The sequence below is a fragment of the Colias croceus genome, chromosome 28 (assembly GCF_905220415.1).
Source record: "Colias croceus chromosome 28, ilColCroc2.1".
Classification (NCBI taxonomy): Eukaryota; Metazoa; Arthropoda; class Insecta; order Lepidoptera; family Pieridae; genus Colias; species Colias croceus.
This window is the reverse complement of record NC_059564.1, coordinates 3,359,322-3,374,153: the sequence shown is the minus strand read 5'-3', so window position 1 is coordinate 3,374,153 and position 14,832 is coordinate 3,359,322. Positions and strand designations below refer to the sequence as shown.

Here is a 14,832-nt window from a genome sequence, read left to right as displayed (position 1 = left end):
AGATATTTTAAAAAATACGTATAGTCAGGCGTCGTAATAGTACGCTGAAACACAAAATGCAGGTTCGAATCCAGCTTCATCACATTTAATATTATAAAAAAAATCAAACACTTATAAGCATTTTAATAATAAATAGTAGTAGAATCAGCAATTGGGGGCTCGTCACGATCGGCTCTAAATAAATAGATGCAATAGAAGTAGGGCTCTATGATATAAATTCTAAAAGTTTAATGAAAATTTTAACAGTGTGTCTATGTTTTAAAAAATGGGCTGCGTTATGAATGTGATCGATGGCATTTTTTTAAACCAGCTAAAGCATTTGTGGAAGAGCAGGCATGCGGCAGTCATCAAGCCGAATGCAGTTCGTTGATTCTTTAATCGCCCCGTCTCATATTTAAACATAGCAAAGTTATGGGCATATTGCAAATATGAACACATGTAGTATGAATTCAAAAATGTCGAATACAATAATTATTATTAATGAAAACACAAATTGATGATTCTCTAAACAAAATTAGCTGTGCTTTGTTTACTGGTTATCTAGCTAATAACTTACCTACTAATGAAATTTGCTACATGAATAGAATATACATAGTAGGTATTAGTACAAATGCGGGCTATTTTTTACCAGGTACACCATACACAAGTAGACCGTAACTGTAGTTCCCGTTCTTGACTAGGGCATTTCTGGCCGCTAGATGGCGCTCAATAAATCTACATAGGGCGATGGAAATTGCATCGCTCATGCTGCAGCTTGCAATCTTTGCAATACATAATTAATGTTTCATATTATGTTCTAATGGCACCGAACAAGTGGTAAATAATCTATTTCTCTATTTTGACGATTGTAAATGAAGTCAAGTCATGAATGAATATGAGTTGGGAAATGTAATTTATGTTTTTGCCTAATTCCGATCATATAATTTCTAAGTATAATAATTTATATGTAGTCTTATAACGTAGGTATATTTTTTATGAAGTGGTAAGGTTGAGATTAAGAGTAAGAAATGAAACACGTCAATTTTAAGTATTATAAGATTTATTTCAGACTAATAATAAATACTTATCATAGTAAATCTCCATAATGCGTCCTTATTTTGTGTGTACTTATACAAAATTTTCCGTTCACCATACTTTAAACGGTAGGACCAATTTGTGTAAATTTTAGTAGATTTAGGCTTCCCTAAAAAGTAAAAACAAAATTGAATATGTATGAGGATATATTTTTACAAATTTGGATGGATTTAGAGATGATTTGAAATTACATTTGGACACGGTAGGTGGTGATGCTAATGATATCAAGTTTTGATTTTATATTACTAATAGCGGTTCGTACATATTATGTAGATCTATAGTACGCAGGTACCCGTTCACAGAATTTTTGAAATCGGTCCTGTAGTTCCCGATATTAACGCGTTCAAACAAACTCTACAGCTTTTTATTAGTACTAAGTAAAGATTTAATATGACGTTAACGTAGCAAGTTTTATATAAATTAGTATGGACATGTCGCAGGCAAATTGTATAATCTCACCGTTCACAAATGCTCGACATTTTGTAACATGTTGAGAATTTGTTATCAGAAATTTTTCGTTTGGATAAGGGGGTGGGTTAGGTTAGCTTTGTTTTTTTAAATACACAGAAATAGGAGCCCCGCGAAGTGGGGCTCCGTCGGCTCGCGACCGTCTTTTTGTAGAATTTTGGAAAGAGTAAATCCTCAGCATTTTACAAAATGCCGAGCATTTGTAAAATAATACAATTTGCCTGCGACAGACATAAATCTATTCTACTGCTTTTATTACAGTTTTGGGATATTAGAAATAAAAACACAAAAAGATCATTTAAACAATAATTTATTAAGATAATTCATTAGCAATTTAAACAAGTATATTATTAATAAATTCATAGTGTTTGAGTATATTACAGTAATTTGTTTGAATCGTAACAATCACAACATAATTTACAATAGGGAAATTCAAAAACAAATTCAGTCGAAAAACACTTTAAAAATTACATAAAACTTAAACACAATTTAGGAAACCTGTCCATTTAAAATGCATTTGTAACTAACAATGTAGTAATTAGTAAAATATAGATTAAAAATCCATAGAGTGTTTTAAAATGCAACTTTTCTGGCCAATTTCACAACTTTAAGTTCCGTTTAGCTAACTGTCAGTTACAATGACAATGTATGAAAATATATAGTTTCGATTAGGCTATCCATGACTTTATCAGTAAGTTGTGAAACTGGCAGTTACAAATTAATAAGGGCCGATTTTTCAATCCTTAGTTAAAACTTATTCATCGAATATCGTATTAAACAACCATTTTAAAAATGTGTTACTTGCCCACTTTTTGACAGTTTTTAGGTGACATCTGTATATTATTGTGTAGTGATTGTGTAATACTTTATTGGACGGATAAGATTTAACCAAGTATTGAAAAATCAGCCCTAACGTTCACAAACCATGTCTAATTAATAAAATATCTTGAAACACTTGACAATTTTTTTTGTAAACAAAAATGCATTCCATGTGTCACAGATAAAGGAAACTTAATATTAATACAAAAATGGACAATTTCGTGATACCAAAACGAATAATTTAACATTTCATAGAAAAAACCTTAGCTCATTTATATAATACATTTGAAGCCTTAAAATATCCTAAATTAGCCGAAATTGAGATTATTATGCTGTTTTGTGCTACTTATATAGTTAAAACTGTTACAAATATAATAAAACATTGAATTTGTATATATATTTTGGCATCTATTTGATGAAAATAAATTTAACTTGTATATTATTTTGAATTTATAAAAGAAATTGATTATTTTTCACATTATCAGAGATCAGATTGTCATGTTATTTAAAAAAAAACTCATATATATGTGAATTAAGTAATAATTATAAACACCAATAGATATTTTTAAACTTCATACTCATTGTGTACAGATTATTTATGTATTACGAATAAAAAGAGAACACTTATAACAATTTTTCATACAAATGTAGTTTTAAAACAAATATGCATAACTACATCTATATAAAAAAATACTTATAAGGAATTAGTGTTTAAAAATTTACTTAATTAAAAAAAATACAAATCTATTGAAACATGATTTCTATGTATAAAAAAAATCGATATATTGTACAAAATTTTAATTTTATATTGAATATTAATGTATTTTAGAAACCATCGGCCAAAATGTTATTAATATAATATAAATAATTGTCATTATCGTGAATACAGTTTGACTCTAGTTGCGTGTTATAACATAATAAATATGAGATTGTCATGTTTGTTTGTTTGTATGTCAATTACTTGAAAACAGATAGAAAAACAATGAATTTAAGAAATAATTCAATTATATTTACTTTTTGTCATAGAAATAACTCATAGGTGGCGATAGGACTAACATAAGCATGACTTTATTATAAAATAAGCATAACTGAAATAAATACCAAAAACATAACTAAATAATTTGTGTGAAAGGACTGATCTTTTGTCCAAAACAAAAAATTTAACTTTCCATACTGTTTTTCTATTTCTTTATACGTAATTGACATACACATACACTTTTAATAGTTTACACAAATAATTTAACTTAAAATGTCACTCAATCAAGCAATTTTACTTAAAAACTTCATGTAACTTTATTTCCAACACAACTAAAGTGTAACTTTTAAGTTATCTCCACAACTAAAGTGAAACTGTGTCCACTTCCACTTTACATATTATATACCATTCTCGAATTTCACTTCACACTAACACATTACACTAAAATGTCACTTTACTGTCACTGAAGCACATTAGATACACTATTAATATATATATAACGAAATTATATATATGGCTTTTAATAATTATTATATTATACATAATGACACTGATAATTTTAAATGAATTTTTTTTTGAATAATTTTAATAGTTTAAAAGTAAATTAATTATGTAGTATTATAAAAATTATTAGTTTTGTACATATTTATATTATTACATAAAATAAATAACATATTAAACTTTAAGTAGACAGAATTACAATTTTAAGTAATATTAATTTCTCAGGCTATATTTTCCAATATTTTACCTCTAACATTGAATATTGCATCTAAAGGATACTAACAACTATAATACTTGATTTTAATCATAATTAGACCATATTTGTTCCCATTACAAGGACAGACCTACAAACGTTAATTTTTTAAACACATATCTTCAATACATTTTTAAATTAAGGGTGCTTTTTCACCAATAATGTGCGAAGATGTGTAACGAGAAATGTATTTGTCCACCAATCATATTGCTTCATTTAGTTTTAAGTTTGAAGCGATACTATTGGTTATTTACAAACACATTCCTCCACACATTCTCGCATATCATTTGTGTAAAAGCACCTTTATTCCAATATCAACTATGAAGCTATATACTGTTGGTTACATTTTAATATTTACTTATTCCATCCAAATGCTAATTAAAAATTTCTCATATATTGTTTTATTCATATTAATAATTAGTAAAAGCCATAAAATATATATTAATTTCGCGTTAAGATCAGCTCTGTTCCAAAGACGCGTCCGATTGGTTGGCGCTCAACGAATCTCCTTTCGGCATCACTTTTGGCGCGCTTTTGCCGACGAATATTTCCACCTCCTGAAAAAGAAAAAGAAAATAGATTAACTATACATAATCTGTATTAATGTAATAAATAGAAAAAAAAATGTTTGTTGGTACTAAATAAAAGTAGGGAATTTTCTACTGATTTTCGATAATCAAACGGAAATATCTGAAATGTATAAAATTAAGGGCGTGTATTAAATATTCTGTATTCCTTTCTATCTAACTAATTTTCTAAGGGCCGATGTTTCATCCTTGGTTTAAATTTATCCGTCCAATAAAGTATTACACGAACATTTTAAAATGTCACCTGTAAACTGTCAAATATGGACAATTACAATACATTTTTGAAATGGTAGTTTAATATGTTAATCGATGAATAAGTTTAACCAAGGATTGAAAAATCAGCCCTAAGTCTAATTTAAACAGTTTCATTATAATATAGTTTAATGAGTATTTAGTATTCACATTTCACATATATAAAAGTTTAAATTACATAAATCTTGTAAAGCTACATTTTTGTTAATTACATAAAAATCTCGTACATCTGAAATTGATATTTTTGACTTTATGGCATTCAAATGCTTTATAAATATAAATTTATAAAGAATAGAAAAAATTCGATCACGAGGTGGGACTCGAACCCGCATCCTTTCGCGCCATTCCGGGGCGGATGCCTGACCAATTCAGCCACGGTTCGAGTCCCGCCCCGTGATCGAATTTTTTCTATTCTTTATAAATTTATATCTCGTACATCTATTTTTTATTTATAAAACTAAAAATAAATAAATACAATACACACCTGACTCCCTTCAACTCCCATATCGTTGTCTCTCTCTTGGCTCTGACCGGCGACGGTTGCACGCGCGGCCAGTTGTCTCTCTCTGGCTACACGCCTGCAAAGTGTAAAGTTAAAGTGTAAAGTGTAAGTGTAAAGTGAAATTTTCGGTGCGGGGGTAGTTAAAGTGTAATTTTGGGGAGAGGTAAAGTAAAAGTGGAATATTGCTCGACATGTCTGCAATTGTATTTCACTTATATTCTGTTATGTTATGGTATTTTTTATGGATATTGCAAAAATAGAATGATTAACATGTTGGATTACATAATATTGAGGTGTTCCGACATAATGAATAATAGAATATAATTATAAAGAATAGAAGTAATAACAATCATTACTTATGATAATTTTTGGCTCATAATTTTAAGGACAGGACATGACAAATATTTTTATTTAAAGTTATTTTGAAATTGCATTCTTTGCCCATTTTACCATATTATATTATGTCAATCGAGTGCAAAGAGGGTACACATACACTGGGTTATCTTTCTTACTATTCAAATCCAACTCAAGTGAGCTATTGACATAGAAATAAATTAACATTTAAAATAGACAAATCCTTAACGATAAACATATTTGGTTAAAATTTACTGGTATGACTTTTTCATTGCTATAAGAACCTTCCTTGTGCCTTAGTGAAAACGTTAAAAATCTTATTATATTATATAGATCATCATATTTAAGCTATTTTTATTTGTGTTTAAATTGCTAACTAGCTGCCCGGCATATGTTGTTCACCTTTTTTTTATTTTTCTTCGCTATTAAGAACCTTCCTTGTGCCTTAACAAAAACGTTAAACAAAAATATACACACAACACATTCTGTGATTCATTTTTATTATATAGCTGTGGCCCGCAGTTTTACCCGCCTTACTCCGCTCCTGTTTGTCTAAGCGTGATGATATGAAGCCTAAAGCCTTCCTTGATAAATGGGCTATCTAAAACCGAAATAATTTTTCAAATCGGACCAGTAGTTCCCGAGATTAGCGCGTTCAAACAAACAAACGAACTTTTCAGCTTTGTAATCTATACTATGATATAAAAAATTATTTTGGTGTTAGAGAGCCCATTTATCTAGGAAAGCTATAGGCTATATATCATCACCAACAGGAGCGAAGCTACATCTAAAGCCACTGGGCACAATTATTTTTTATTATATAGATAATTTAAAATACCTGCGGTGCTCCAACATAGCTTTCCTATCGGCTTCTCTCTTCTCCGCAGCGAGCCTTGCCTTTTCATTTTTCACTTGTGGAGTGCGAACAACTTTGCCTCTTGCTGGAGAAGCCGTGGGTTTCGCTATTGGTGCCGCTATCTGAAATATTACAGTAATAATCACTACATAGTATAAAACAAAGTCGCTTTCTCTGTCCCTATTTCCTTATATCCCTTTGTATGCTTAAATCTTTAAAACTACGCAACGGATTTTGATGCGGTTTTTTTTTAATAGATAGAGTAATTGAAGAGGAAGGTTTTAGTATATCATTTATTAGGTTCTAGACAAAGCGGGCGAAGCCGCGGGCGGTAAGCTAGTTTCTTAATAAAATTAATAAATAAAAATATATTAACACAAAAAATTACAAACTTCAAGAAGTGAAACAGACGCAAAAAATAATAATAAAAATCGGTTAAGTCGTTTAGGAAATAATAATAATAATAATAATAAGGGCGTAGGGATGTGACGACCCCATCGCCCACGGTTGGGATATCTATTGTTTACGTGATAATAGATATTCCACCCGTGCAATCAGTCACCCGCAGGACACCTTGTGGCGGGGTGTCGGGGAGTAGCGACCCCGCGGGAACCGAGTGCTCCCGGGGGAGGCCCCTGTCTTCATCTCCAGCTTGCCTTCACCGGCCGGTCGGAGTGAAGCCTGACGAGGACAGGACCCCCACCTCTGGCTTGCCTTAACCGGCCGGCCAGAGTGGAGTCGCGAGAGCTTTTAGCTCGAAGGGTGGATGCGAAGCGTAAGTGGCGAGTGGGCACGTGATGCTGGACCCTCAGGGAGCGCGTGATCGTCGTTTAAAGTCCAGGGACGCCTCTCCACCCTTAGCTGCTCACAATATGTTGCCCCCTTGTCGCACTATTGCAGCGGCTTATTTCGGGGGCCCATACAGTGAGAGGGCGAGTCACCACCTGCCAACATATTTTTACTTTCTTTTAGTAGAAAGGCAGGTGCCATAGTTTCCAATAGTCCCCAAATACCGGCCCATTTAACATCCCTCTCCATAGCCCAGTTTATTTTGTTTTCCATATCTCGAAATAGTCCTACATCGGCCGCGGACTGCCTAGGATTGTATCTCTATAGTGCAGTCATGGGCAGGCTGCGGCTGGTGTCCCACAACACAGTAAAGTTCTCTAAAGGGCCTCTGCGTGTTGGATCCGTGTCCCCACGTAAGCCTTCCAAAGGACCGGGTACCTTCCTTATGATGGTACCCGAGTATTATAGAATGAGATACACATAATAATAATAAATCTTTATTAGCAAGCAGGCCAGTTACATTAAAAATTAACAATCTATGTACTTACAAACTAATTAATAAAACCTACTAGCTAAAAGGAATGCCGCTCAGCATTTTACAGTGAAAGCATAGACTTTCACTGCAGAGCTGATTTTCAGCGACACCTTATTTATACTTATGTCTAATTACCTACTTATAAAAAGATTTACTTAATGTTAATATTCAATATAAGTAATAAATAAATAATTAATATAAATATAATAAAAAAAAAAAAATAAATAAAAAAAACATAATAAATAAAATCATAAATAGTAGTACTTATAAATAAACAATTTATATTTTGTTAAGTGAATAAATACAATACATTACATACAATTATACACATTACAATACAAGCCAAAACCAGACAAGTGCGTAGAATTACAAACGAGCAATGAAATGTTTAAACATGTTTCTGTTTGATTAAAAGGTACGCTGTTAAATGTTTATTAAATGAGAATTTTGATTTCTTATCCCTAATAGGAGGAGGTAAATCATTCCAACAATGGGTTGCTGCCCATTTGTAACTACCTCGAAAAGCGCTTGTACGATACTTAGGAACTATAAGAGGATTCGTTGTTGTTCTTGTAGGATACATATTTGATTGCTCTCTCCATTCAATCTTATCATAAAGATATTTCGGTGATTCCTTTTTGATTATTGAAAATATCATATTAGCCAGATGCAATCTCCTTCTTGCAGCCATTTTTAAAATATTATTTTTATTGAGATAAGGAGTGATGTGACTTCTTTTAGGTATTCCAAAGCAGTATCGTGCACATGCGAAGGAAGAGTTCAGATACAAAGATAGGCACAGAAGAATTATATATTATGTACAGATTATAGATAAGTAGCATACCTCTTGCCAATTATTGATTTCCGGCCGCGGCTTCGACCGCGTTTTCAAAGAAAAACCCGCATAGTTCCCGTTCCCGTGGGATTTCAGGGATAAAACCTATGCTATGTGTTAATCCAAGATACCCTCTATATGTGTGCTAAATTTCATTGTAATCGGTTCAGTAGTATTTGCGTGAAAGAGTAACAAACACACACATACACATTACAAACTTTCGCATGTATAATATTAGTAGGACGATTCAAAAGTGCTTCTAGAAGAAGTCTTATTGAATAAATAAATGTTTGAGTATGAGTTTAGATAAATAAATGAATAAAATAGACTATTACTTCCAAAGTTTCATACCTCTTGCCAATTATTAGCTTTCAACGCATCAATGTGTGCATACAGTGCGTCCACATTCCTGACTTGCAAGCAGACCATGTCCCAGAAGCCCTGTAGATCTTCCAATGTTGTAGGGAACTGCTCGTCGCCACGCTCGTTTATATTGTTGTAGCAGAGGCCTGGAACGTTTTTAGGGGTTTTTGTGAGAAAAAGACAATTTTTGTAGCAAATGCAATAGTTTTCAAATTCAAATTCAAATAATTTATTTGTTAGAATTGTGGTAATACAGAAGATCACTTCATTTAAATAAAGTAGTCCACACAATTCACCAAACAATTGGCATATTATAAAAATATACACACATTGAATAAGATTAAAATTAATTTAGTTTTAATCTAATATATAAAAATGAATCGCAAAATGTGTTGGTAAGCGCATAACTCGAGAACGGCTGAAACGTTTCGATAATTCTTTTTTTATTATATTTCTTGAAGTATGAGGATGGATCTTATGTAGAGAAAACGTAAACATGTACCACGGGCGAAGTCGGGGCGGACCGCTAGTTACTAATAAAGTGTAGTTTCTACTGTGTAGATTAGAAATTTGATTAAAAGTCGTAGTCGTAGTTCATATTGCTAGTTGCTACTTAAATGTCATCGCTCAAATAAAAAAATTACAAATTTATTTGATATTATTTGAAAATGGATTACGGTCTGAATTTATTAAAATAATGTAAATATAACATGATTATTATAAAATCATTGATCTCTATACTTATATTGTACCAAAATGATTCTTATTTTCATGTCAAGTAACACATTCTGTTATTAATTCAGTTTTACCCTGCCTGCTTCACTATAGCACATCATGGTTATTTTTAAAAGAAAAATAGATAAAAGGCAATGTATACTGTGTAAAATTATTTAAAAGACTTTTGAGTTATTAAAGCATTCACTAAATTAATAAATAAGAAAAATATTCCGCCGAATCGAGAACCTCCTGCTTTTTTTAAGTTGGTTACAAACTAACCTTCAAACTGTTGCATTTTCTGCGTAGCTAGCAGTCTGGCTTTGCCTGACGCCGCTCGGAGCAATCCCAACACTTCTTCACTAACATTCTCTTGGTTCTGGAATTTATTACATCATAAAATTAATACAAATAAAAAAGGAATTTATATGAAATAAATAAAATATCGCATGACTCATAATACAAAGCTTTAGAGAGTCCTCATGTGTTTTAAATCATTTTAGATCAATTTGTCATTGACGATTTCAATGGCAAATTAATACAAGAATTATAAGGTGTATTTTAAATGTTTCTATAAAAACAGTCTATATCAATTGTATTAAATTAATAAGAATCATATAATAATTGGGACCTATCTGCAAAGGAGGATCATGTTTTTCGAGTGTATGAGTTTTTGTTACTATTTCAAAGAACCATTACACATAATATAGTATGTACAAAAAAGTTGTGAAATTTTGAAAAAACCATGTATCATCACGCTAAGACCAACAGAAGCGGAGCAACGCGGGTAAAACCGCGGGGCACAGCTAGTTAAGTATATTCAAGTTAAACTATGTATTTAAGATTCTATAAATAAATAAATATTTGTAATCACAGTAAAAATATAAGTAACAACTCACCTGTAAGCTTTCCAATTCCTTCTCAGCTCCAACGGCGAGCGCAATCAGCCGCTCCGTTTCCTTCTTCTCCAAATCGATGAAATAATATGCGTCTTTAACTACCTCCCCATTACTCGTCCCCACACCGTTCACACCATTCGTTTTCACACCGTCTATTATCACAGTATCACCATTCGCTACTTCACTAACTTTCTCATCAGTCTTTTCTTGCGGAATATCCGATTTCTGAGGCGACAAATCCGCCTTACTCTTCCTGGGGGATAAAACTGGTAATTGCGCACGGAATTCCGGCCGCAAATGCCTCATAACCGGTAGGACAGACGAGTCTTCTTTTGTAGGACTGCTGTTTTCACTGTCGAAGCTGTCGTCTGATCTGCGCGGAGATACGAACCTATCGCTCTGGCAGTTCAGAGATTTCTCTGTTAGGACTTTGGCCTCATCGTCCTCGCTCGAACTCTTCAATTTGTGCCGCTTCTGATTGAAAAAGCCTTGCGCCAACGCGCCTGGTCCGTACAGACGCTCGACGCGCTGCTGTATAAAACTTTTCATGGGGCTCGTCAATTGCTCCCCATTTTCCTTAGTTATCTCTACCCTCTTCGAAACTTCGTTGGACGAAATAGTATAGGATTCAGCACTAAACCTACTCTCCTTGCCATTCGTTGTTACCGTTTGCCTAAAATTTGATTCCGAATAACTAGACTTAAAGGCTACTTCTTTAGCATTATCCACTTCATCCTTCTGAAGCATTGAGGACGCAAAGTTTTTGCTCTCAGTCGATATGTAAGAACGACTGGTGGTCGTCATCGTTGGTCCCAGGAAGTCGTTCTTCAACTGCTTATTCTCAGCAGCCATATAAGCATGGGAGGGCGTAGCTATATATGGATCCGTGTGCGCCTTTGAAGGCGCTTTTGGTGTCAAATTCGTCCGAGTATCATGAGGAACGAACGTCGGCACCAGCAGTTTGTTAGCGCTGACGGGCACTGGCACGAGAAGCGAGTTATTTTCGCTCCTGTATTGGTAAGTGTGTGTTATCGGCCTTATGGGTGATGCTTCGCGGCTTTTATTGATGTCCTGGCGTAATTTGGAATCGTATGTCGTGAGATTTGTGTAACCATTGACGGAGCATGCCAAATTTAAATAGCTGGGCTTCTTTTGCGGTGGATCGTCGCGTTTTTTGTGATGACTTCGCGATCTGTGGCTGGATGAGTCTACGAGGATCTTTGGAGGTGGTTTTAGGAGGTTTTCTGACTTTTGAGTATGTTTTGGTGTTGGTGTTGAATCTTCAGGAGTTCTTGGTGGTGAAAGTGGAGTCGGAGTGATATTTGGTTGTAGGGAACCAGCCCTTTCTTGTATTCGCGATGTGAATTCCTTTATCCGACTAGTTGTTGACGATGGTGTTAAGAGATTCAAACTTCCTGATGTGGTATCTGTAAGAAAAACATACTCATTAGCTTGATATTTACTATGATAATCATAACATTAAATAAAACGATTGTTAATTTTGGATAATACTTTAAGACGTGGTTATTGAATAATGAAATATTAAAATTAATTCGATTCGATTTTATGCACAGAAGCGGCTTTAACACATTTAGTTATCAACAGTGGTATTCTTTAATACGAAAAGACCAAATAATAAATTAAAAAGGATATACACACATTTTTAATACATACTACACTTAATCATTTAAATACAAACATACATCTTCAGCTAAATCTCAAACCACATCTATAATTAAAAATTACATAAGCATTACAACATCACAAAACAAACATGACACCGTGACTGAACAATGCAAAAAATCTACAAAGAAAATGTCAAAGCACTTATTTAGCATATTTTATACAAATACGGCGCTAATATTACGCAAATTCTAAGCATTGAGCAACTCACAAGTAAACATTGGGAAATAATCACACATAATCACTACACAGTATATAACGAAGTCGCTATGTATGCTTAAATCTTTAAAACGACGCGTTTTTGTTGGGATTTTTTAAATAGATAGAGTGATTCAGAAGTTTTTAGTATATAATTTATTTATTAGGTTTTTAACAAAGCGGGCGAATCCGCGGACGGAAAGCTAGTTTTATTACAAAGCACATTTGCCACTGGTGTTTGTGCAATGAGCGAGCATACCATTTTTACTCTATAGATTATTTTATCAACAAGGTCGCGATTGATAAGTTGTTAATCGAGATATTATGTTTTATAAGAATTAAATTTGACGTAATTTTTTAAACAGCTGTTTTATAATATGCACAAATTTGCAAAACGGCAAGACTTTTTACTTTGTAATGGGATGAGACGGCTAGATCAGTCATATTTATTATTAGTTAGATTATTTCTATGAATTTATGAATGAAAATAATAAATTAGACAAACTGTTTTATGGATGAAATAATGGAATTACCTTTTTTTCAACACTGTAGTTTGCTCACTATAAATAAATTTATTTATAATCTGTTTAAAGTGTCAAAATGTATCTAATATATATTATAAAGGCGAAAGTTAGTAAGTTTGTATGGATGTATGGATGTTTGTTACTCTTTCACGTAAAAACTACTGAACCGATTACAATGAAATTTAGCACACATATAGAGGGTAACTTGGATTAACACATAGGATAGTTTTTATCCCGGAAATCCCACGGGAACGGGAACTATGCGGGTTTTCCTTTGCAAACGCGGGCGAAGCCGCGGGCGAAAATCTGGTATTTTATATAGCTAATAAATTAGAGATATGTTCACTCATTTGTGCAATTTTGAAGTTATTAAATAGGCTGTAAGGTTTAATTTGTAATGGATGAAATGGTAGGACAGTGTTCGCTGAATCACTATATGATATAGTGATATTCTTATTATATCATAGTGATATTATTATCATAGAGTATATTAATGAGCATTTGTTACTTTTACCCATCACAACTGTATTGATTTTGACACAAAAATATATAAAAACCTTTCTTGGATATACCATCTATAAATCACTACATAGTATAAAACAAAGTCGCTTTCTCTGTCCCTTTTAAATCTTTAAAACTACGCAACAAATTTTGATGCAGTTTTTTTTTAAAGATAGAGTGATTGAAGAGGAAGCTTTAAGTATATAATTTATTAGGTTTTTAACAAAGCAGGCGAAGTCGCGGGCAGTGAGCTAGTATACTATCGTTCATTTCTTACACCTTAATATGTAGAAACGGGATGTATATGACTCAATGAAGTTTGCATGATGCATATAAATAGTGTAATTTTAATACAAGTGTTATACCAACATATATGGTTAAGGTATTCAGTAAATTGTATCTACGGTTGTGTTATTCACAACAAAGAGAACATATAATTATAATACAAAAGAGGTTATAACATAAAATATATTGAAACGTAAAAGTATGTTTAATGTTAAAATTATTTATTAGTTGTCTTGTTTAATAATTACCTTTTTTAATAGTTAGATAGATTTCTCTACATAAAAAATATAATTAGATTGTAGAAATATCTTTTTCCTTAAATAGATATTAAGTTTCAACTATCACGTATTTTAGTACTTTGGGTTTGATAAAACATGCCAACTATTATTAGATTGATGATTATTAACTTGATGTAGGTCATAAAACTGCATTGTTTAGCGAAATCAAATATTGCTTACCTACATTAGGATTTGTTTATGCAGACAAATTTACCCTATGCGGATTAACACGACACTACGGCATATACCTACTTCTTAAATAAATCAACAATATTTTTCCGATAACTTACTAATAAATTAACTATGTCCGTTTATAACAGTATTACTCATGTTAGGAGCAAAGCTAAATAAAGAAAACATGAGTATTCTGCAACTAGCCAAACGAATGAGTAACACAGTGTACGCATGAAAAAAAATAAAACTTACGAAATCACATATTGTGCAGAGGTCAAAAATACACTTTTTCATATTATAAAAACATTGTTCAACTTACCTCTAACGGGCTAACCGCAAAAATTAAACGTTGTTTGCAACAGTTTTTTCACTTCACAAAACTTTAAACTTTACATAGAATTTCAATTTTTGA

At 32.5% G+C, this 14,832-nt stretch overlaps 1 protein-coding gene across 2 annotated transcripts in view; it reads right to left on the bottom strand.

Annotated features, from left to right (window-relative positions):
• Nucleotides 1-3,980: 3,980 nt before the first annotated feature.
• The window catches only part of LOC123703969, a 38,830-nt gene continuing 27,978 nt past the window's right edge, over nucleotides 3,981-14,832 (bottom strand). For both annotated transcript variants that reach the window (XM_045652187.1, XM_045652185.1), the window contains 6 exons: nucleotides 10,778-12,204; nucleotides 10,161-10,257; nucleotides 9,153-9,310; nucleotides 6,625-6,764; nucleotides 5,415-5,508; nucleotides 3,981-4,648 (listed from right to left, as the gene is read on the bottom strand). In XM_045652187.1, coding sequence (XP_045508143.1) covers nucleotides 4,550-4,648; nucleotides 5,415-5,508; nucleotides 6,625-6,764; nucleotides 9,153-9,310; nucleotides 10,161-10,257; nucleotides 10,778-12,204 — 2,015 coding nt within the window. In that variant the 3' untranslated portion in view covers nucleotides 3,981-4,549. The remainder of the gene's footprint in view (nucleotides 4,649-5,414; nucleotides 5,509-6,624; nucleotides 6,765-9,152; nucleotides 9,311-10,160; nucleotides 10,258-10,777; nucleotides 12,205-14,832) is intronic.